At 54.0% G+C, this 20198-nt stretch overlaps 1 protein-coding gene across 1 annotated transcript in view; it reads left to right on the top strand.

The window, feature by feature from the left end:
* Positions 1-18720: 18720 nt before the first annotated feature.
* The window catches only part of RPTOR (regulatory associated protein of MTOR complex 1), a 308508-nt gene continuing 307030 nt past the window's right edge, over positions 18721-20198 (top strand). Inside the window, exon 1 of the mRNA XM_059148815.1 lies at positions 18721-19056. Within this exon, the coding sequence (XP_059004798.1) occupies positions 18895-19056 (162 nt within the window). The 5' untranslated portion in view covers positions 18721-18894. The remainder of the gene's footprint in view (positions 19057-20198) is intronic.

Genomic DNA, 20198 nt, shown 5'->3' with positions numbered 1-20198 from the left:
CTTTAGCCCCTCCTGCTTGGCCGCGATGCTCCCGCCCCCTTCTGACCTGGACCAACACCCTCACCACTTTCCTCCCCATCCAAAGGACGGGGCGGGGGGGGGGGGGAGGCACGGATAAAGCAAGACAGGGAAAGAAGACAGAGGGTCTGGGGCCACAGTGACAAGTGACACAGCGGCGGGCCAGACCCCACGTCGTCGGGACCATAATACGCTGCTGTGGACCAGGTATTTTTCTGTCAGGCTGCCTGTGGTTCGTTGGACGCATTATCTCACACGCGCCCCTCCTCTTCCCCGTTCCCCTCACACTGTCCTGCAAGGCCCATGTCCATCTTTAAAATAGGGCTTACGTGGGGAGAAAAGCCACATCGAATGTCAGTCTCTAAGTTGTATAAGGACACGATTGTATAAGGTCACGGACCACGTGTGGCACTTTAGCATTTCTGCATTGTTATCTTTTTGTAAAGTTATTCCTTTTTAAAAGTAACACTACGGTTATTTTATTGAAATCCCTGCAGTGGGTATCTGAGCGCCCGTAGTTACTCATTTTTCCTGACAAGGAGGATTTGGGGTCCAAGACCCAGTACCTGCCCCCTATGAGCTCACAGTCTTGGAGGACCCACGGGTGCAGCCTGTCCGAGGTGAGACAGCTGGTCAACCCAGCAGCCCCTGCTCGGAATCCCACCTCTAACGAATTCAGAGAGGGCTATTTCCCCCAAGAGGGTTTGTTAAGACATTGATCGAAACAACTGATGCCCCTAGGAGCATTTTATTACGCTGAAGAAAACATTTTTGGGGGGACAGTACTTCCTCTTATTGGTATAATTCTATGGAGGAGGCTGAAAACCCGTATTTAGATCATCTGATTTCATTCTCACAACAACCTATGGGGTGGACAGAGAAAGCACTACCCTCACCCCATTTCTCAAATGAGGAAAGTTACAAGGCTCTTGAGTAGTGAATTCGGGGCAAGAACATTTTCCTTGGTCCGAGATTCCTTTCTTCATCAACCATCCACCCACCCAACCTTCCACTCACCCACCCGAGCACCCATCCGTCCGTCCTACTATCCATCCATCCATCCACTCGCCCACCCACCCGAGCACCCATCCGTTTCTCCATCTACCCAACCATCCACCGACCCATTTTTCCACTCATCCACCCGCGCATCTATGCATTGCCAGGACTAAGTGCTGAAGATAGTTTTCAAAGAACTCCCAGTCTGGAAGGTGGTTTGGGTCCTGTAAGTTATGGGGGTGGTTTAGAGTCTCGTCATTTTGGGATTAGCGTTGTCCCTCATGCACAGTCTGGGAACAGGCAAAGGCACCTGGTAACAAACTCCTCTGCCTGTTTCCTGTGTCGGTACCCCTGCAGGTGCTTTGGCCCAGTGCAGAGCACTGACGTCCCGTGAACTCCCGAAGATCCCAGGACAAAGAGAATTCACTGTGTGTGAGCCTCCAGGAGAGCATCTGGGGGAGGGGATATCTGGTGTCTCTCTGGACACGGAGAGGGAGCAAATCTTCTTTTGAGGGATTAAAGGATCTAAATATCACGAGGGCTCCAGATTTGTAGCCTACATCTTAGTGTGCCCTTCAGAGCCAGGCGGAATCTTAGAGACAAGTTCTCGAGTGGCGGGTCAAGCAAGGGCTGTTCTTTTTAAAGCGAGAGCAGGGTGTGGTGATGCTACAGGATTGACACCACGACGGAGGAGCCTTGACGTGCTCAGCAATCGGGAGCAGGACTGCCGGGGGAGGGGGGCCGCTCTCCATGTCACAGACCCAGATGCTGCCCTCTACAGCTCCGGAGCCGACTCCCGGTAACCCACACCACGAGAGGCTGACTGATGGACCGGAGCGGCAGGGTGCTTCTCCCCAGCGGAAGAGAGGCCTGTACTCCACAGTGGGGGCCTCTGGCCTGCGGTAGCTTATGTCTTCTAAAGCCACGCCAGAAAGGAAGGGTCCACACATGTCACCTTGTTGAAGTCTCCCATGGCAGATTCCTGACGGGGTTGTGACAGACGCTCGCTGAGGGACAAGAGTGCTCCCAAAGAGGCTCAGCTTGTCGGGCCCGAGCTGGACTTGAACTCAAGCCCAGAGCTCCTCGTCCACCTCCTGTCCTCTCCAGCTGGCACAGCGGCCCATCACAGCCTTACCCTCAAGGCTCCCAACTCCGTCATAAAAACCTAGATGTCCATGGCTTTTCCTTGGAGACCAAACCATGGGGCAAATGAAATTCTGTGTGTGGGGCAAAGGCATGGCATGGGATCCCGCCCCAGAAAATGAACCGAGGGGATAGGATTGCTTCGGCGCTGCTGCTGGGGGCTCGCCGGGCTCCGACTGGGGCCTTGGGCGGACTCCGACACAGGAGGCTGGGTGTCCCCGGCACAGGCTGTGGCCGGCCAGCGACTCGCCCCAAGCCATTTCTGCTTCGGGACTGGAGGGTCAGAGGCCCGGCTCCTGCTGCTGCCGCACAAACAGCCTGTGGGAGCCGCCTGGAGGCAGTGTGCAGTCAGTCGCCTCCTGCCGCGGCTCCGCACCGCTAACCGGAGACGCCGGATTCACTCCGAGGCGCGGCCGCAGCCCGCACGTACAGCAGCGCGTGGCGTGTTCCTGTGTGCGCGGGTCTGTGGCAGTGCGGCACGTGCGGGATGTGGGTGTGCGGCGCCAGAGGGAGAATGTGCGGGAGACCCAGGAGCGGGGCTGGGGACTGGCCAGGCGGGGAGGGCATTTGGGTGACAAGGTCACCGGCGACAGGAGCGGGCGCAGTCCGAGTTCCGACGGCTGCCGAGCAAACCGGCTGCCAGGACGTGGCCGACAGCAGCAGCAGGTACCGTCCCACGGGGCTGGGGGCAGGCGGCCGGCGTGGCAGCCGGTCCTCGCCTGGGGTCCTCCGTGGCCTGCAGGCCCCTCCAGGGCTCCTCGGGGCAGGACCCGCTCCCTTTCTCGGTGCTGCAGCGGCTGCCGGCGGCCTCCGTTCCTCGCTCGGCTCCGACCACGTGGGCCTCCCCACGGCGCATCTCACCCGCGGCAGCGCGGGAGGGCCCGAGGCGGGGCCAGCAAGGGCACCAGCAGGACGGAAGTCCCAGCCGCGGCAGCCGAGCATGTACGTAGCATGTACGTGGCTTGTAGTGTCACCGTTGCCGCAGCCTGTCGTCAGACGCAAGGCCCTGGTCCGCCCACATCCAGGGAGGGATCCCACAGGGCAGGGCTCACGGGCGCGGGGACCCCGGGGGCTGTGCTGAAGGACTGACGGTAATGACGCCGTCGCTATGTGACGCAGGGCTCGTCTCCCTGTGCCCTGAGCGAAGCCTGCCGGGCAGGGGTCGTGGTGCCGTGCTCACTTCGCAGGTGAGGACCCTGTGGCTCCAGGACGGGCCCTGCTCAGGCCCACGTGGCCTATACGTGGCATGAGCCCCCGTCTGCAGCTCCGAAGTCCTCCCCTGCCTTTCTTCTAGGTCTTTCTTACTGCTTTGGTCCTGGTTGTTCCCACCTACTTTCCCCATCCAAACAAATTCTGCCTGCCCACGCTCCCACCCTCCGGCCCGACCGCAGCCCCAGAGGGCCCTCCCCTCCACCAGAGTCGCACAGCGTTGCCACGGCAGGGCGGGCTGCCGGCTCTGTGTGGAGTCAGAAGAGTATCAGGGGACGGTGTCTCTGTCCCCCGCATGTCCCTACCAGCCCACCCTGACCCCTGGGAGGTACTCACTAGCAATCACCGGGAGTGAAGCTGTGAGGACGCTGGGGATTCCCACGGAAACCGAGGAAGACCGCAGTCGGCGGCGGGCACACCCGACCTGTGATGCCGCTCACCAGCGGGTTCCACTGTCTGAGAGCCAGGGGGCAGCTGGGCCTCCAGGAACCAGGACATGGGACAGGTCGTGCTTTAAAAATTGCAGTAAAATATGCATTATGTAAAATTTACCATTTTAACCATTTTTAAGTGCACGGGTCAGTAGCATTAAGCGCCTTCTCCCTGCTGTGCACCCATCACCACCAGAATGTTGTCGTCGTCCCAAACTGAAACTCTGTCCCCATCCAACACTAACTTCCCCTTCCCCTTCCCGTCCCCAGACCCTGGCAACCTTGGCTTCAACCCTCTGTCTCTACAAAGGACGACTCCAGGGGGTCAGTGGAACCCTCCCGTATCTGCCCTTTTGTGAGCAGCTGACCTCGCTGAGTGCGGTGTCCCACGCAGGTGCGTGAGCCGGCCGCGCCCGAGTTGGCCAGCTCTCGGTCCAGCAAGGAGGCAGAACAAGCCAGGCCTGCCCCATGGCTCAGCGCAGCAGCTGTGCCTGAGTCTGTGGGCTGCCGGCGGCGGGGGGGGGGGGGGGGGGCTGCTGGCTCTGAGAAACGGGCGACCTCCCAGCACTCTCCCAGTCCCCACTTCTGCCATGCCACAGTCTCATGGGCCAAAACAAGTCCCCAGGCCAAGAAGTCAAGGGTCGGGGAAGCACATTCTCCTCTTGGACAGAGCCGCAGGAGGGTCATGTGACAGGGGAGGGCGAGGACACAGGAAGGCTTGAAGATGGGGGGGCAGATCTGGCCGCTCCCTGGGATGACCCAGCACAAACCGAATGACGCCCCCTCCGCGGTTCCTTCTGGCCCCGGAAGGGAAGATGTTTGGTTTCCACTTGACGGTGCTCTGATTGATTCCAGTGCCAAAATTCCATAACTTTAATTAAGGCCCGGCGAACCGTACATGAGCAAGCGAAATCCACTCTCTACCAAGACAATCCTGACGGGCTCTGGTGTCTTGTTTTCATCCCTAAAGCCCTGCAAATTCATCTTCTTTATTCCGGGCTTACTTGGGAAATAAAAGATTTTGTCTGAGGATGCATGTGTATTAGCAGAGCTATGTGGGGCTCGAGTGGAACCGGGGAATTTGTACGGATCCGAACGGGGCTCTGCCGGCGGGGTCCGGGACGGGGGAGCACGGACTGAAACCCTGCCTCAGTTGTGGCTGCCAGCCGCTGGACTGCCAGACTCACTGTCTGTGGGGTGTGTGTGTGTGTGTGTTGTTATGGATTGTGCTGTAAGTTTCCTTGCTCTTGGCTGTTTCCGTGAAGAGGCTGGATTACTAAAGAAAATCCAGCTTATGTGTCCAAGGGCAGAGCCGGCCTGTTTATCTTTGACTCTCACATGCTTCACGGATCTCCTGGGGTTTGACTCTAAGCAGGATTTATGTCTCCCCAGAGGAAGGTAGAAAACAAGAGGCCAGCATTCAGTTTGCAGCCGGCGATCCAGCCGGCACACGGCTCGCCATATGCTTAATGTGGATTTAAGAAAAGAGACTTTTTTTTTTAAAAAAAGAAGGCTATTGTGAAAATCTGCCCTAATGTTATCAGGCCATCCTGGTGGGAGAGAAGCGTGTGGATGGGGGGGGGGGGCAGCTGTCGCGGGTGCCGGCTGCACATTCCCGAGGTGTCCCTGCCCCTTTGCAGAGGTGTGGTTGCTCTGGGGGGGGGGCACTCAGGTACACGCAGGGGAGAGTCAGAGGGGAGCTGCCTAGAGCGGAGGTTCTCAGTGGGGGAAGGGTGGGCGGGAGACATTTGGTGAAGCTTGGAGCCATTCTTGGTTGCTGTAATTGGGAGGGAAATGTTTCTAGCCTCTAGTGGGCAGAGGCCATGGGCGCCACTGCGCATCCTACAGGGTGTAGGACGGCCCCACAGCGGAGAAGAATACTCAGCTTTAAAGCGGAAGGGACTTGTGACGTGTGGCACAATATGAATGGCCCTTGAGGACATGATGCTACACAAAAGAAGCCAGCCACAAAACAACAACTACTGTAGGGTTCCTCTTACGTGAGGCTCCTAGGGGAGCCACATGCGCAGAGACAGAAAGTGGACGGTGGGCGCCAGGGGCTGCCTAAGGGGAGAGGGGGCCGTGAGGGTTTAATGGGTTGGGGCTTCAGCTGAACAAGATGAAAAGAGTCTGGGGGTGGGGACGGTGGGCATGGACGCACAACCGCGTGAATGTGCTTAAGGTCACTGAGCGGGACACTGAAAAATTGTTAAAACACCGTTTTGTCATGCATATTTACAAAACGCTAAGATGTAAGCCAAAACAGTAACGAAAAAGAATCATTTGTCCACAATGTCAGTAGCCGGCCGAGGAGACCTGGTGCGAGTGTTTGTGTGGGGCGCGCTGGGGTCGGCTTGCACGAGTAGCTATGGCCGTGCAGGGGTGCGTACGGCTGCTTCACGCATGTGTTGCCAAATGTCACATCTTACAGAACTGTGGTTGCCTGAAGTCCCTCCGTCTGCCCCACAAGTACCCATAGGACCTCCAGTCCCCATCCCGAATGACACTAGGATAGCCACACATCCCCAAAGAAGGTCACACCCACACTCCAAGTGGTGACATGGGAGATCCTGTCCCTCCCAGCTGTCCCACTGTGATTTGACACTGACCCTCCAAGGGACAGCCTCTGCTGTCAGGGACCCTCAGATAAGAGCCAATGTCTGTGCCCATGTCCCCCAGGACACACCGAAGCTATCTTCTTAGAGAATGAGCCTCTACTGCCACGCCACAGTGTGTCCTCTGGCTCCACGTGTCCCTGCTAATGCTCCGAATCCCCAAGGTCCCTCCCAGTCTCCCCCAGTTCCAGCTTCTCCAGCTGGTACCTTCCTCATCTAAGTGTTTGGGCTTAGCTCCGTTCCAGACAGCTAAGAGCATATGCCAAGCCTCCATCATCTTCACCTCCCCCGCATGCCCAAATCAGACTCTTTCCTCCTTAGTTTCAAACAGCAGCTCCTGGGCCTGGATGGGGAGCACCGAGGCCAGGTCTAGGGAGCACCTCGCAGCTAGTTGCCTCATGGCGCATGTGCCCTGGGCCCAGACCGCCTGAGCCAGAAATGTGGGTGAGTTCTGAGTCCTCCTCTCCCTCATCCCAGCCAGTCAAGCACCAGGCTCCCACCGTACTTCCCAAGTCGCTCCAGACGCCTGCCTCCTCCATGACAGACAGTAGGGTTGGGGCCAACCAGCACCGACCACCATTCCTGCCCCTCCCTGCCTCACCTTCCAGAGGGATCAGCAGGAAATAATAGATAAGCAGTCAATGGGAAGTCTGCCAGGTGGTTATGGGGTTAGGGAGTGAGGAAGAGCAGGAAGAGGGGACTCAGGAACGTGGGTGGTTGGAGGGCTCCTCTGAGTGGTGGCGTCAGCGGGGACCCCAAGGAAGTGAGTACAGGAGGCATGAAGTGTGGCTGCAGGGTCCAACCTGTCTCTTGGGAAAGTCAACAGGCTCAGGAGAAATCCAGCCTCCTTTCCAGATCTCATTATCCATGAGCTCTGACGTCGTGCTCAGGGAGGGTCGGATGGGGCTCCTCTCTGTGTTGAAAGGCTAAAGGGAAGTAGGAACCACAGGCAGACTCTTTGAGCGGTAGCCTCGGACCCAATTTAGGAGGGTTTAAGCCTTGAGTACCTTCCATGACTTTAGGTCAGTGATGAAGCCTCTGGTTCGGAGACGATCCGGGGCCCACCTTGAATCTCTAATCACAAAAATTATTAATCCGATGGAGATCAGATTGGCAGTTACATGCTTTTTTGCTTTTTTCCATTCCTGTTTCATTCTACTGACCTCCCTGCTTCGTTTACAGCGGGTTCTCGGGCTTCCCTGGGGCTGGGGGGTGGAGGGGATTCTTGACCCACCGCACTGAGCAGAGAGGGAGATTGTCCCCTTCTCTGAGAAGGTTGTGCCATGAAAGTGACAGGTGCGCGTGGGGGTGAGAAGGGGTTCCCCTCCACGCCGCTTTTGGGAGCACAGATAGAATGGTGCACGAGAACTCAAACAGTGCTCAAAATAAAGGACAGGAAAACAGGTATTTACGAAGATGTGAGGACATGGGAAACCTCACTTGAAGTGGAGTGAGGCAGCCCTGAAGGGGACGCTCTCCCACACTGCCATCAGACCTCAAAGAGGAGGAAGGCAGACTTTCCCCTTGCCTGGCAACAGCCCAGCCAATGAGAGCTCATCAATATGGCCCCACCCAGCACCCTCCCCCAAAAAGCCAACCCCCGGCCACAGATCCTGGTGCCTGTCTGCGGCTGACCCAAGCTCGCTTGCTGCCAGGTTGCAATCGCTGTTCTAGTCCTCAATACGCTTAATTTTCTGGCAAAATACCTGGCTCTTTTGTTTTTTTAAGGTCAACAGAAATAACCATAGCAATTACTTGCACTCAAAGGTAATAAAATATGTATTCCTAGCATATTAACTCTTGGTCACGGGAGAGCACGGTGGGAAGGAAGGCAGAGGTTTTCAGACTGGCTCCCGACATACCCTCTGATTAGAAACTCGAGAAGGCAGAATCCAGCCGGGAGATGGAGAGTTACGAGAGAAAAATAATGACCCAAACTCTGACAGACATTGAGACTACAAATTACATTTACCCATTTCTCCCCCGCTGACATTCTGCCTGGAATGTGATCGCATATCATAAGGTGGCTGGTATGAATAATTCACGGGCGCGGGGTAATTCTGGACCGAGCACACCGTGTCCTGACGTGTGATGGCATCCGTGGCTTCCAGGAGCTGCTCTGTGGATGGCTCGAATCCGAGAGTCACGGCCACGTCCATCCCTTGCAACCATCAGACCGAACTTGCCACCGTGACAGGCAGACCAGACAAGACTCGAGACCGCGGCAGCTGGCTGTCTGCACAAAGCCATCTAGGCCTCCTCGCTGGAAACATTAATTTCAGATGGATACATGGAAATTTACACCCTCTGCTTCCTCGCCTGGGTGACGCGATTCCTGAGCACTTTTCCCCTTTTCTGTGTCTTTCCTGAGAGGTGCCTATCGGAACAAAAATGAGATGCCATTGTTCACTGATCAAATTTCCAAGAATCAAGGTCATAAAACCAAGGAAGAAAACCCAAATATGTCTCCTCGGTTTGGAGAAGGTGGCCTGATACCTGTCCTCTCCCGTGCTGCTAGTTTGTCTGCAGAGTATGATGATCTTTTAGGACACAATGTGAGAACATCTCAGGCTCCTGTAAAGAGTTCATGCCGTGGGGCGCTGGGTGACACAGTCAGGTCAGCGACCGTCTCTTGGTTTTGGCTCAGTCTTGATCTCACAGGTGTTGGGATTGAGCCCCGTGTCTGGCGCTGGATCCGTGCAGAATCTGCTTAGGACTCTCTCTCTCTCTCTGCCCTTCCCCCCTCAACAAATAAATAGTTTTTTAAAAGGTTTTATTTATTTATTTGACACAGAGAGAGAGTGAGAGAGGGCATACAAGCAGGGGAAGTGGGAGAGGGAGAAGCAGGCTTCCTGCAGAGCAGGGAGCCCAGTGTGGGGCTGGGATCATGACCTGAGCCGAAGGCAGACATTTAACGACTGAGCCACCCAGACACCCCCAAATAAACAAATCTTTAAAAAAAAGGTCTTGACCTTTATTTCTTATGGGTTGAACTGTATCCTGCAGAGACCTAGAGCCAAGTCCTAAGTGCTGGAAGCCGTGAACGTGGGCTTCCTTAGAAATAGGGTCTTGGGGCGCCTGGGTGGCTCAGTGGGTTAAAGCCTCTGCCTTCAGCTCAGGTCATGATCCTAGGGTCCTGGGATCGAGCCCCGCATCGGGCTCTCTGCTCAGCGGGGAGCCTGCTTCCTCCTCCTCTCTCTCTCTCTGCCTGCCTCTCTGCCTGCTTGTGATCTCTGTCTGTCAAATAAATAAATAAAATCTTAAAAAAAAAAAAAAAGAAATAGGGTCTTTGCAGATGATGTAGGGGAACTGCAATCCAGTCTGACTGGGGTCCTTGAGGAGAGGGGAGACACAGAGACACACAAGGAGGACACTATGTGTCGCGAAGTCCGAGGCTGGAGGTGGGTGCTGCAAGCCAAGAAATGCCCCTGGGGATCGCAGGGGGCGTGCTGCTCTACTGACCCCCAGTTCAGACTTCCAGCCTCCAGACTGCTGTGGTAAGCCACCAGTTTGTGGCAGTTTATAACGGCAGCCCCAGTCGATAAACACACACCTTTGGCTTTTTTGACTGCTTTTTCTAGAAAAAATCTTGTAGCTCCTTATTTACGAAATTGATTTCCAGCGCCTCTTGGGCATAGAGACTACATTTCCCAGTCTCCCTTGCAGCTAGCTGTGACATGTGACTGACTTTGGCCAATGGAGTGCAGCAGAGATGATGTCGACCGTACGCCCAGCCAATAGAAGCCTTAGTTCCCCTGCAAGCCTGCTGGCTGGGAGCAGACGTCTGGCAGAGGGCCCAGCGACTCTGGGGATGGTAGGAACCATGGGTACCCCGGGGCTACCCCAGACACCTGTATTGAACTGCTGTGTGGGTGAGCATCGGAGGATGCCAGCACTTAGCATAGCCTCACCTATACAAGGGAGGGACCAAAGCAAAGATTCCTGTTCAACGATGTTCTCAGGGTCTGTTTTGCCCACTTGGGGTTCAAAGTCAAGTCACTTTCTTTTCCTACCCAGGTCAGAGTGGCCCCGAGTCTTGTCCTTTACGTCTTTGGGCAGCCGTTCTTCTCGGGGTGAGATGGGGGGGTCCTTTAGCTCTTCCCCAGCCCCGCCCCTCCCCCAGCGCTTCCTCCGTCCGAAGGACCCGTCATTGCTGTTGTGACTCTGAGGTGTGATTGCTGTGCCTTGTGCCCCGAGTATTCGCCTCGTTTCTGCTTCCAGAATGGGTTCCTTGGGGTCCTGCTCATTGGAGTCATTCAACAGACCCTGTGCCCACTGCCCTACCGGGCTCTGTGCTCTCTGCAGGGCACAGAGCGGGAATGAGAAGATCGGTCCCCGTCTGTATGGAGCCGCTATCTAGTTGGGGGAAGGGACCTGAGAACAAACAAACGTTTGTTTAGGACAATGATCTGCGCAGTGAGTCAGGAGCGGTAAGTCTCGGGGGGTGAGAGCTGGAGGGACAGCGACTTAGCACCCAAGCCAGGACATTTTCGAGAATGTAAGAATTATTGATAATTATGTTGGGGCAGAGGAAGAGAACCAGGCCTGTCTCAGGAAACCAGGACATGCAGTCATGTGAGGAAGACCACACGAGCCCTCTCTGACCAGCTCCTCCCAGCTGTGGACCCTTCACCGACATCTGGGTGTAGACCGCTCGGTGAGGATGAGACACCACAACCACACATTTCTCCAAGACATGACAGAGCCTCACTTCCCGGGAAGCCACGTCACTGCTCCCAGGCAGGCACCAAACTCTCTGTGTACGAATAACACAGGCCTCAAAACTGTCCCACACAGAATCCCTGGGGATTCTGGGCTGCTGTCCCCTGACACGCATTCTACCTGTGAGGGTACAGCCTGGACATTGGGCCTTTGGAGGCAAGGCTGATGTCCAGCAAAATTTGGGAACCTCAGCTCTGGAGTCATCCTCCTGGTTTGAATCCTGGTTTGGACACTCATTAACTGAGTGACCCTGGGCAAGTTCCTCAATCTCCCTGTGGGTCAGCTTCCTTACCTGTGAGATGGGGACAACAGGCATATCGTGAATATTGAGTTAATGTGTGAAGTGTTTAGAAGAGGGTCTGGGGGGCGCCGGGGGGCTCAGTGGGTTAAAGCCTCTGCCTTCAGCTCAGGTCATGATCTCAGGGTCGTGGGATCGAGCCCCGCATCAGGCTCTCTGCTCATCAGGGAGCCTGCTTCCTCCTCTCTCTCTGCCTGACTCTCTGCCTACTTGTGATCTCTCTCTGTCAAATAAATAAATAAAATTAAAAAAAAAAAAAAAAAGAAGAGGGTCTGGTACCGGGGATGTACATGCTCCATGAAGTTAGCCACTATTACTACAGGATAATAATATTTATTTTTGTTAGGGATAAATTGAACACTTACCCTCCCCAAGGCTTTGCATGCAGGCTTAATGTCACTCTGGACATTTTTGGAAATGAACGGAACAGTGTTTTCCTTATGTCTTTGGAATAAAAAATCTGGTTTGTTAAGTTTCATGAAGGCAGGTGAAGGTCATGGCTTCCTACAGCATGACCCCGAGGGCTGTGCCTTTCACTATGGGTCACCCCCCACACATTCCCTAGTTACTGGCTGTGCTAGGAGAATGTGCTCCCGCTGTAAGGGAAAGAGACAAGTCACAACATGAGATGTTTTGCTAAATAGCATTGTTTGTACAAAATTGAATGGTTCTTTTTTGCTGAAACTGTACAAATGAGCACATCTATTTATAATACAGATATATAACATATACAGAAGGCTATACAAAGAAATATTAGTAGCAGTTATGTCTGGGCAGTGGAATTAAGTGTTTCTTTGTTCTAGTCTTTATTTTTGAAATAATGTTTCAGGGTAATGTGGTTTTTTTTTTTTTTTTAAACATTTTATTTATTTATTTGACAGAGAGAGATCACAAGTAGGCAGAGAGGCAGGCAGAGAGAGAGGAGGAAGCAGGTTCTCCACAGAGCAGAGAGCCTGATGCGGGGCTCGATCCCAGGACCCTGGGATCATGAACTGAGCCGAAGGCAGAGGCTTTAAGCCACTGAGCCACCCAGGTGCCCCTAATGTGGTTTTTTAAATGTAAAAAATAAACTCTCTCTCTCTCTCTATATATATATGTATGTATGTATGTATATGCCAGAAAGAAAAGGCAAAAAGAAAATACACAAAATGGGAACAATGCTTTTTGGTTTCTTTTTCTTTATTCATTTTGACATTTTCAAATTTCCTCCTGCAGGCATTTATTACTTTTATTTTTTTAACTTACGAAAAATTGTCAAAGTACTTCGTGGTACTGTTTAAAAATGCCTCGTATTATTTCTGGGGTTAAAGGCAGGCAGGATGGTGGGCCCGGCCCCCGAGTCGCCCCTCGGCTCCGGGGACAGCCGGCCCTGGGTCTGGCTGCTTCTACTTGTGCTCCCCTCAGCACTGGGCTTAGCACATTTCCGGTGCGTTTCTTCACTTAAAAAAATCAGTTTCAGGTCTGATCTTCTGACCTCCACGAAGCATGACGCTTCTCTTCCATCTCCCTTCCCCCTCCCGTGTAAGGCTTCCGTTTAGAAAAACCAATTAAAATTATTCCAAAAAAGAAATCCATTTTTGAGGCTCAGGCACGCATGCTGTGTTTTACAGGAAGGTTTTTCAATCAACGCAAGTGGAATTTATTTCTTACAGAACTTTGTTAATAACCGCCTTTACCGAGGGCTTGCTGTGCGCTGGGCACTAGCTCATTTAATAGTCACAACATTGCCACGAGATAGAAATTGTTAGTTTCCTACTTTATCCACGAAACTGGGACAGGGGTGCGTGGAACACCTCTCCTGGTCCGGGGCCCGGTACTGCCAGAGCGGGGACTGGAACCTAGGGTCCTGTGGAGATGCTCCAACCCGGGCTGAGCCCTTCCACTGAGCTGACTGGGCCCTCGCCCAGCCCTGGCCAGCAGAGAGAAATTGAGAAGGCTATTCAATTGTTCTGTGTCTCAATTTCCTACTGGTAAAACGGATCTAAAACAGGAGCCTTTAAATGAGCCTATTAAGGGATTAAATGAGTTAATTCTCAGGAAAAGGGCTTGGCTCACCACAGACACTCACCACCAGGATTATAATATTTTAGTTACAGGCATTTTCCCTAATCCCCTTATTAAAGGCAGAGGAGATGGTCGGGCTGGCCTTGGCTCCCCCAGGGTCTCGTGTTTGCTGAGAATCTGAGAATCACTGATGAGATGTGAGTATTACATAAAAGAACAAATGGGGAGCTTAAAAAGAGACAGTTCTATTATTTGTGTTTTCATAAAGGTACGATCTTACTGCAGCCAATTCTATTAAAATAAAAGGTTATAAAATTCAGTTTGTATATTTTTTATGGGATAACAAATTTTTTCAGTATAGTCTCTATCATACAAGCGTTCCCTTTTTTTTCCCTTCTCAAACACCGTGTGTACTGGGCGCAGGCCAGATCGCGGCCGTTTGACCTTCAGGGCCCAGAGGAGGAAGGAGTGTGCTCCCGTGAATGGACCTTGGGAGCTGGGAAAGGGCAGGACTTCGTCCCTTCTGCGTGAAGCATTCCTGAGAGCCAAGGACAGCGCTTCTGACCCAGTAAAGGCTTCGAGCTGGGTGCACGAGGCTCTCCTGCCTGCCTGGCCAGGGGGGCCCATGCGGGAAGCCAGGCCCAGGGGGCCCGGGCCGCGCCACACTGGCTTCCTGCTCCTTTGTGCTCTACCTTGCTCCAAATTCAAGGTCCCCCCAGACAGGCTCTTCACCGCCCTCCACAAAACAGCCCCCAGAGCGAGAAGGAACGTGCTGGGGGTGAAGGTCACGTTTCTGTCCAGGATCCACTTCTGTTTCCTGGGCTTTGTGCCTCTCCTCCCCGGCGCCGTCTTCAGGCCGGATCTTGAGGACGGGACGATGCAGTCTCGCAGCTCTGGAAGCAGAAGCGCAGGGAGCCGCTGCCCTTTGTTCAGTAAGAAGCACTTTTCGCCCCAGTCCCCAGACCCCTCGGGGGTCACCTCCTTTTTTAAATGGAGTAACATTGTTTCTGCTTATCAAAACTATACCCACTCGGGGTAGGAAAAAAATAAGAAAGAAAAAGAGGTATATTGTAGGGATGAAAATCACATACATAAAGATCGGCGTATTTTTAGACGGGAGAACCGGGCAGGCAGGGAGACAGGCGCACACGGTGTTTTGCAACCTTGCGTTTCCGACGGAGATGCTGGGGCCGTCACTTCCCGTTAGTTCTCTCTTCTCACTTCGCTGTCAACACAACATCTGACCTGCCGAGGGGGGTGGCTTGGATCTTGCTAAAAACAGAGTAATGATGCTCAGACAAAAGCGAAGTGCTTTAGGTCTATTTTGGTTTCTTTTAAGCTAAGCACAGATTTCTCTGGAAGGGAAGGAGCTGGCCGGTCTCCCTACGTGGAAAGCGTATAGCTCAGCGAGGCCCCCGCTTCTTGACCTCCAGACTCGCGCCTGGTTCTTGATGACAAAACACATTCCGTGCCCTTGATTGATTGAGCGGAGAAGCTGGGATATCGGAGGACGGCGCTCCGCCCGTGCCGCGTGCAGACCTGAGAGCTTGGCCTGAGCTGGTCTTGTGTGTGGAGAGGGGGGGTCTCTCCCCCCTGCCACGAGCTCTGGGCCTGAGGCAATTATCCAGACCCATTCCCTGACCCATTTCCCCCGCTTTTATGTTTACCCTTGACCTCTGTTGTATTTGACTCGCACATCCGGGTTTTTACATTTGTTCTCGTGCTCACTTTGCAGTGTCTTTGGCTTCTGGTTGCCAAAGAGCTCAAGTTTTAGGGCTGGAAGCGGCCAGCCGGTCAACCTTCACGTCCCCCCCCCGCCCCGCCCCACCCCGGCCTTGTACCCTCCCTGTACACACAGGTCCCAGGCTATTCCGCTGTTCCCCATCAGCGCTGGGACTATAGTCCCCTCCTCTCCCAGTTCCTCCTGGCGTTCACCACCCGCAGGATGTCAGCAACACCCTCCCCCGGTTTTGTAGCTGGAAAATCAGACCAGGTTTCATGCATTTTTTGAGATTCATAAAACTCTTTTCAAGATTAAAGCATCTTATGTCGAGGTTCTGTGGAAAGCAGGAGATGTCCTTGCTTGTGAAGGATCGGACGCCGGAGATTGGAATTGCAGCCTCTCGTGGCCCTGCCGGTCACACACGGTGGGGATGAGATCACCCAGGTGAGAAATCGTGGGCCTTGAATTTCCAGCCCGTCATTAGTCATAGACACTCCTTACCTTCCAGCAGCCCGGAGCCACAGCTCCAAACGCTGATCTGGGACTCGAATAGAACCATCCATGACATACTGGAAGAGGGTTCTTTTAAATGTCATGATGCTATGAAATGATTCAAGCCCATTCTTGAGCCTTCGGGTTGGGGGTGGGCTGTTGCCAGCCCCTTTCTGGGTTTCACATGAATCACAGAATTTTGGACCCGAAATAGCCTAGATTTCACCTTCTTCCAGTTCCTCATGCCACGGAGGTGGAGGCTGAGGGCAGAGGAGGTAGAGGCTTTGCTACTGTCTGCGGGAACTGGTGCCCGGCTGGGGCCCAGAATGTGTGTGTCAGGACCCTCTGTCCGGGACATGGACCCCAAATGGCTTCTTGGTTCTGGGGTCACATTTGTCAAACAGGAGAGAGTAGAGTGTGTTTTGGCCGGAGTCAGAGGAGAGGGCGAGTCTTGCTCTGATGTAATTGGTGGAAGATTGGATGATTGCTCCGTCATGCTAATTCACTGGGTACAAATGTCGACTGAGGGCCTGCCATGCGGCCGGAATGGCAACATTAGAGGACAGCGTTGCCTAATATCTTTAGAGAAAATGTTTTCCAATATCCCCGGATCTGACTGGTTTTAAGCTCTCATCAGGGTTACCTGATCAAAAAATAGAGGCCCTGAACCCCTGCTTTCCCACTCCCCATGATTCAGTGGGTCTGGGCTGGGATTCAGCCCTCTTTATTTTTAAATAGTTTCCTGGCAATTTTGACGACCTCCCAGATTCGGGTTCCATGGGCGCCTATATGACCTTCATTTAGAATATCAGACAAGGTGATTGCTATCCCAAGGCTACACGCACTTTGTAGGTGTAGACAGGAAATTGAGTCTCACACAGACTGAGCGGGTTTTCTCCAGGTCACAGGCTAGTTAGGAATGAATGGGTTTAAATCTGTTGAGGTAAGACTAGGGTCTTCCCAAGACTCTGCAGTCCCAAAGACTTCTGGTGCCTGTGGGGATATTTGGTCAACTCTGAGAGCTGGGAAAAGGAAGGTTTTAGCCTCCATCTGTGTTTTGGTGGATTTGCCCTGAGTTTTAAGGGGGAGAATCCAGCTCAGTCAGATGTAAACTGAAATTAAGTCTTGGCATACTTGCTATGCGCTAGGTGAGAAAGATCTGGGATTTCATGCTTCATTCCGATGTAGAGAGGAACACAAAAGCCATCAGGATTTTGATATGGACTCCCGCACTGGGTCAAAGACCTGGGAAACCACAAAGAGACTGGGTATCTTCTAGAGTCCAAGCTGAGCTTTTAGATGAATAAAGCACAGCTGCTAGGTTTCCCTCTGCTATGGAAGGATCGTGCTAGCATCGGATCGGGCGTTCATACCGGACTAGGTGGGTTCACCAGTCTTGTGCATCCTTCAGGCTGGATATTATCATCCCGGTTTTAGATTTGAGGAAACTGAGGCCGGACTAGTTAGAGAATTGACCAGGGTTCCAGGAATGGAAAGCGATTCAGTCAAGATCTGGGGCCAGGCGCACCTGGCACCAAAGCCGAGAGGCACAGGGGAAGACCCGCCTCTTTGCCTCCTGCCCGGCTTTATTAAACGGGTCCATGTGCGTCTCACTAACAGTGTTCACGAAGCAGGCACTGCGGTTGGGTTTGTGGTCCTTGCTAGGGCAGAAGGTCACAGTTCTGCACACGCTGTAAGTAAGCGACGTTTCCGGGGTGCCTGGGTGGCTCGCTGGTCGAGGGTCTGACTCTTGGTTTCCGGGTCGTGGGATCCAGCCCTGCCCTGGGCTCCACATGCAGAGGGGAGTCTGCTCGGGATTCTCTCTCTTCCTCCGCCCCTCCCCCTGCTCTCTCGCTCTCTCTCAAATAAATAAATAAAATCTTTTTTTTTTTTAAGCAATATTTCCCGAGTGAAAAATAAAGTAAGGTGGGCAGCGTGCCTCCACGCATAGGCACTTGTAGCTTTTACTGGTTTGCACATGAAACTATATCAAGAGAAGAATAAACTGCTAAGAAAATAAGACGAATTCAATAAGAAACTGTATCACTGAAATTAATCCCCCCCCAGGGTATTCCCTGAAAAAGAAAAGAAAAGAAAACCTGATACTGTGGAGGATACTCCGCGCACCCCTCCCCCCCCATCTTTTGTAATAACGTCAGTGATTTTTCTGAAGCTTTTGCCGCCTTTTCAAAATCTGGAAGAAACCCCGGGGGGGTCAGTTGCTTTAATTTCGAGCATGTAACAATAAAAAGCTTTTTTCAACATTAATTAAATTGCCGTAGTTTCATTTGTAGGATTGACTGATATCACCCATGTATTGAATGAGCGCCATAAACTCTGGGAAGCTGAATTGTGGTAACCATAGTAACGAAGAAGGGGGCAATCTCGGTTTCCGCATCTCGGGAAGCGCGGCCCGAACGCGCTGAGGAAGTTTGGCCCGTCGGTCACGCCGTAGGTCGCGATGCATGCTGGGTGTTGGCAACATGGCGTCCTCCTTGATGTGCTGATGAGAGGAGTTTCACTGTAGCTTCAAACCGGAGGGCACAACTCTCCGGACCCCACAAGCCCGCCCTGCCCGTCTCCCTCGCGCCTCCGTGTCGCGCTCCTCTCAGGACCGGGTCTCGGGCTGGCGAGAGCCGCGGCCCCGCAGGCCAGCACCGGCCAGGCCGCGCGGATCCGGGGCTGAGGAGCCGGCTGCGGGCGGGCACGATGGGCCGGGGCTGGCTCCGGGTGCGGCAGCTCCGGCGAGTGCGGGACCCGCAGGGCTGAGAGCGGCCGCGGGAGCCCCGGCGCGCTCCGAGCCGCTTCCCGTCGGCCGGAGACCTCAGCCTCGTCGGCGAACGGGCGCCGAGAGCGGGCGGCCTTCCCGTCCTCGGAGCGGCGGAGGCGTTGGAGGCCGGAGGAGGGTCGCCGTGAGGCCTCAAGCCCCTCGCGCCTTTGACAGCTCCGCGCGACGCCCCCGCTGGGACGCGCGGCCCGGGGTCTGCGGGCGCGTGTCTGCCGAGCCGCTGGGCCGGCGCCGCCGCCCGCCCCGCGCCTGCCCCCGCGCCGCGCCTGCCCCCGCGCCTGCCCCCGCGCCGCTGCCCGCGCGGAGTTCGAGGGGCCCCGACTTCCCGCCCGAGCGGGGGTCTCCGCGCGCCGCCGCTGTCCCGGTTAGTCGCCGGTGCCGGCGCGCGCGAGTGTTTAAGGCTGGAGGTCCTCGAGCGCCTGCTGCCGAGGACTCCGCCACCCCCTGCCCCGCTGATGGAGTCCGAGATGCTGCAGTCCCCTCTGCTGGGACTCGGGGAGGAAGACGAGGCCGACCTCACGGACTGGAACCTGCCTTTGGCCTTTATGAAGAAGAGGCACTGCGAGAAAATCGAAGGCTCCAAGTCCTTAGCGCAGAGCTGGAGGATGAAGGACCGGGTAAGTGATCCGGGCTGCGCCCTTGGGCCTCGCGAGTTCTGTCCACGAAGAAAGTTCAGGGCCAGAGGAGCGCCCTTGGGAAAGCGGCGCTGTGTCCCCAGCCACATGTTGCAATGGGCTGGGCAGCGCGAGTGCCGTTTCACACTCGTTCTTGGTGGTGGATGGAAAAGGGGTGTTGGGGTCGGTAGCTGCTGGCCGCATAGTGTTACTTTAACTCAAACAGCTTTCGTTCGGACAGCAAAAGTCCGCCGAGTTCCAGCGTCCAGCCCGGCGAGTGTTCCCTCGCTCTGGTGTACTTAGCGCTGTTGCCGCTGGAGCAAGGACACCTTGGGCTAGATTACTTGTGCCCACGTGGTTAGCCTGCCCGGGTTCCGTTTTTTTTGGTTCAAGCTCTGTGAATGGCTGTGCTGGGAAACAACATTACGGGGGAAGGTTTAGCTGGTAACAAATTAATGCAAAGTTATTTTAAAGTTACAAAGAACTTCATCCTAGCCTTCCACACGGCTTGTCTTGCGTCCAGACTCTTCCTCCTTTTATGTGGTGTCCTGGGGCTGTAGCGTGGAGACAGGATTTTTGCCATCGTTGCGTTACAGGATGGTGGGTTGGAGCATGCGTCCTGATTTTAGGGGGTCTCCATGGTCCTGGGAGTGGGAACAGTGACTCCTAAGCAGCCAGTAGGAAGGAAATGAGCCAGTTTTGGTGAGCCTGTCCTTAACTAACCTCTGTCTACCTCCTGGTCTCTAAAGTAAGAAGGTGGGGACCTGCTCCTCTGTGCACACTTCAAGTTTGTCTTTTTGTGATTTATTTTCTCCTTCAAGACTGTCTTTATTTAAACATTTCAGTGGTATAAGAAAGGGAGTTGGTGTTACATTCCAGTGTGATTGCTCTGGACTGAAGAACGTGCTTGGGGGAGATGACTGTTTCTCGTAAATGATATTGAACGTAGGTAAGATCTCCGTGATGGTAATTCTGCTTGGTCGCTAGTAACCAGTCCTTCTGTTACTGACTTGCCTTAGGAAAATTTGTTCCATCCAGAGGTAGTTTGAGGAGCAGAGGAGATAGTCATTGGAAGAGATTGTATAAAGTGTGTCTTACGGACATGTTTAGTACTAACTCCTAGTTCAAAGCTTTTGTGCTCGCTA

Source organism: Mustela lutreola, chromosome 15 (assembly GCF_030435805.1).
Source record: "Mustela lutreola isolate mMusLut2 chromosome 15, mMusLut2.pri, whole genome shotgun sequence".
Taxonomy (NCBI): domain Eukaryota; kingdom Metazoa; phylum Chordata; class Mammalia; order Carnivora; family Mustelidae; genus Mustela; species Mustela lutreola.
Note: the sequence above shows the minus strand (reverse complement) of the source record. Positions and strands in the feature narration are given on the sequence as shown.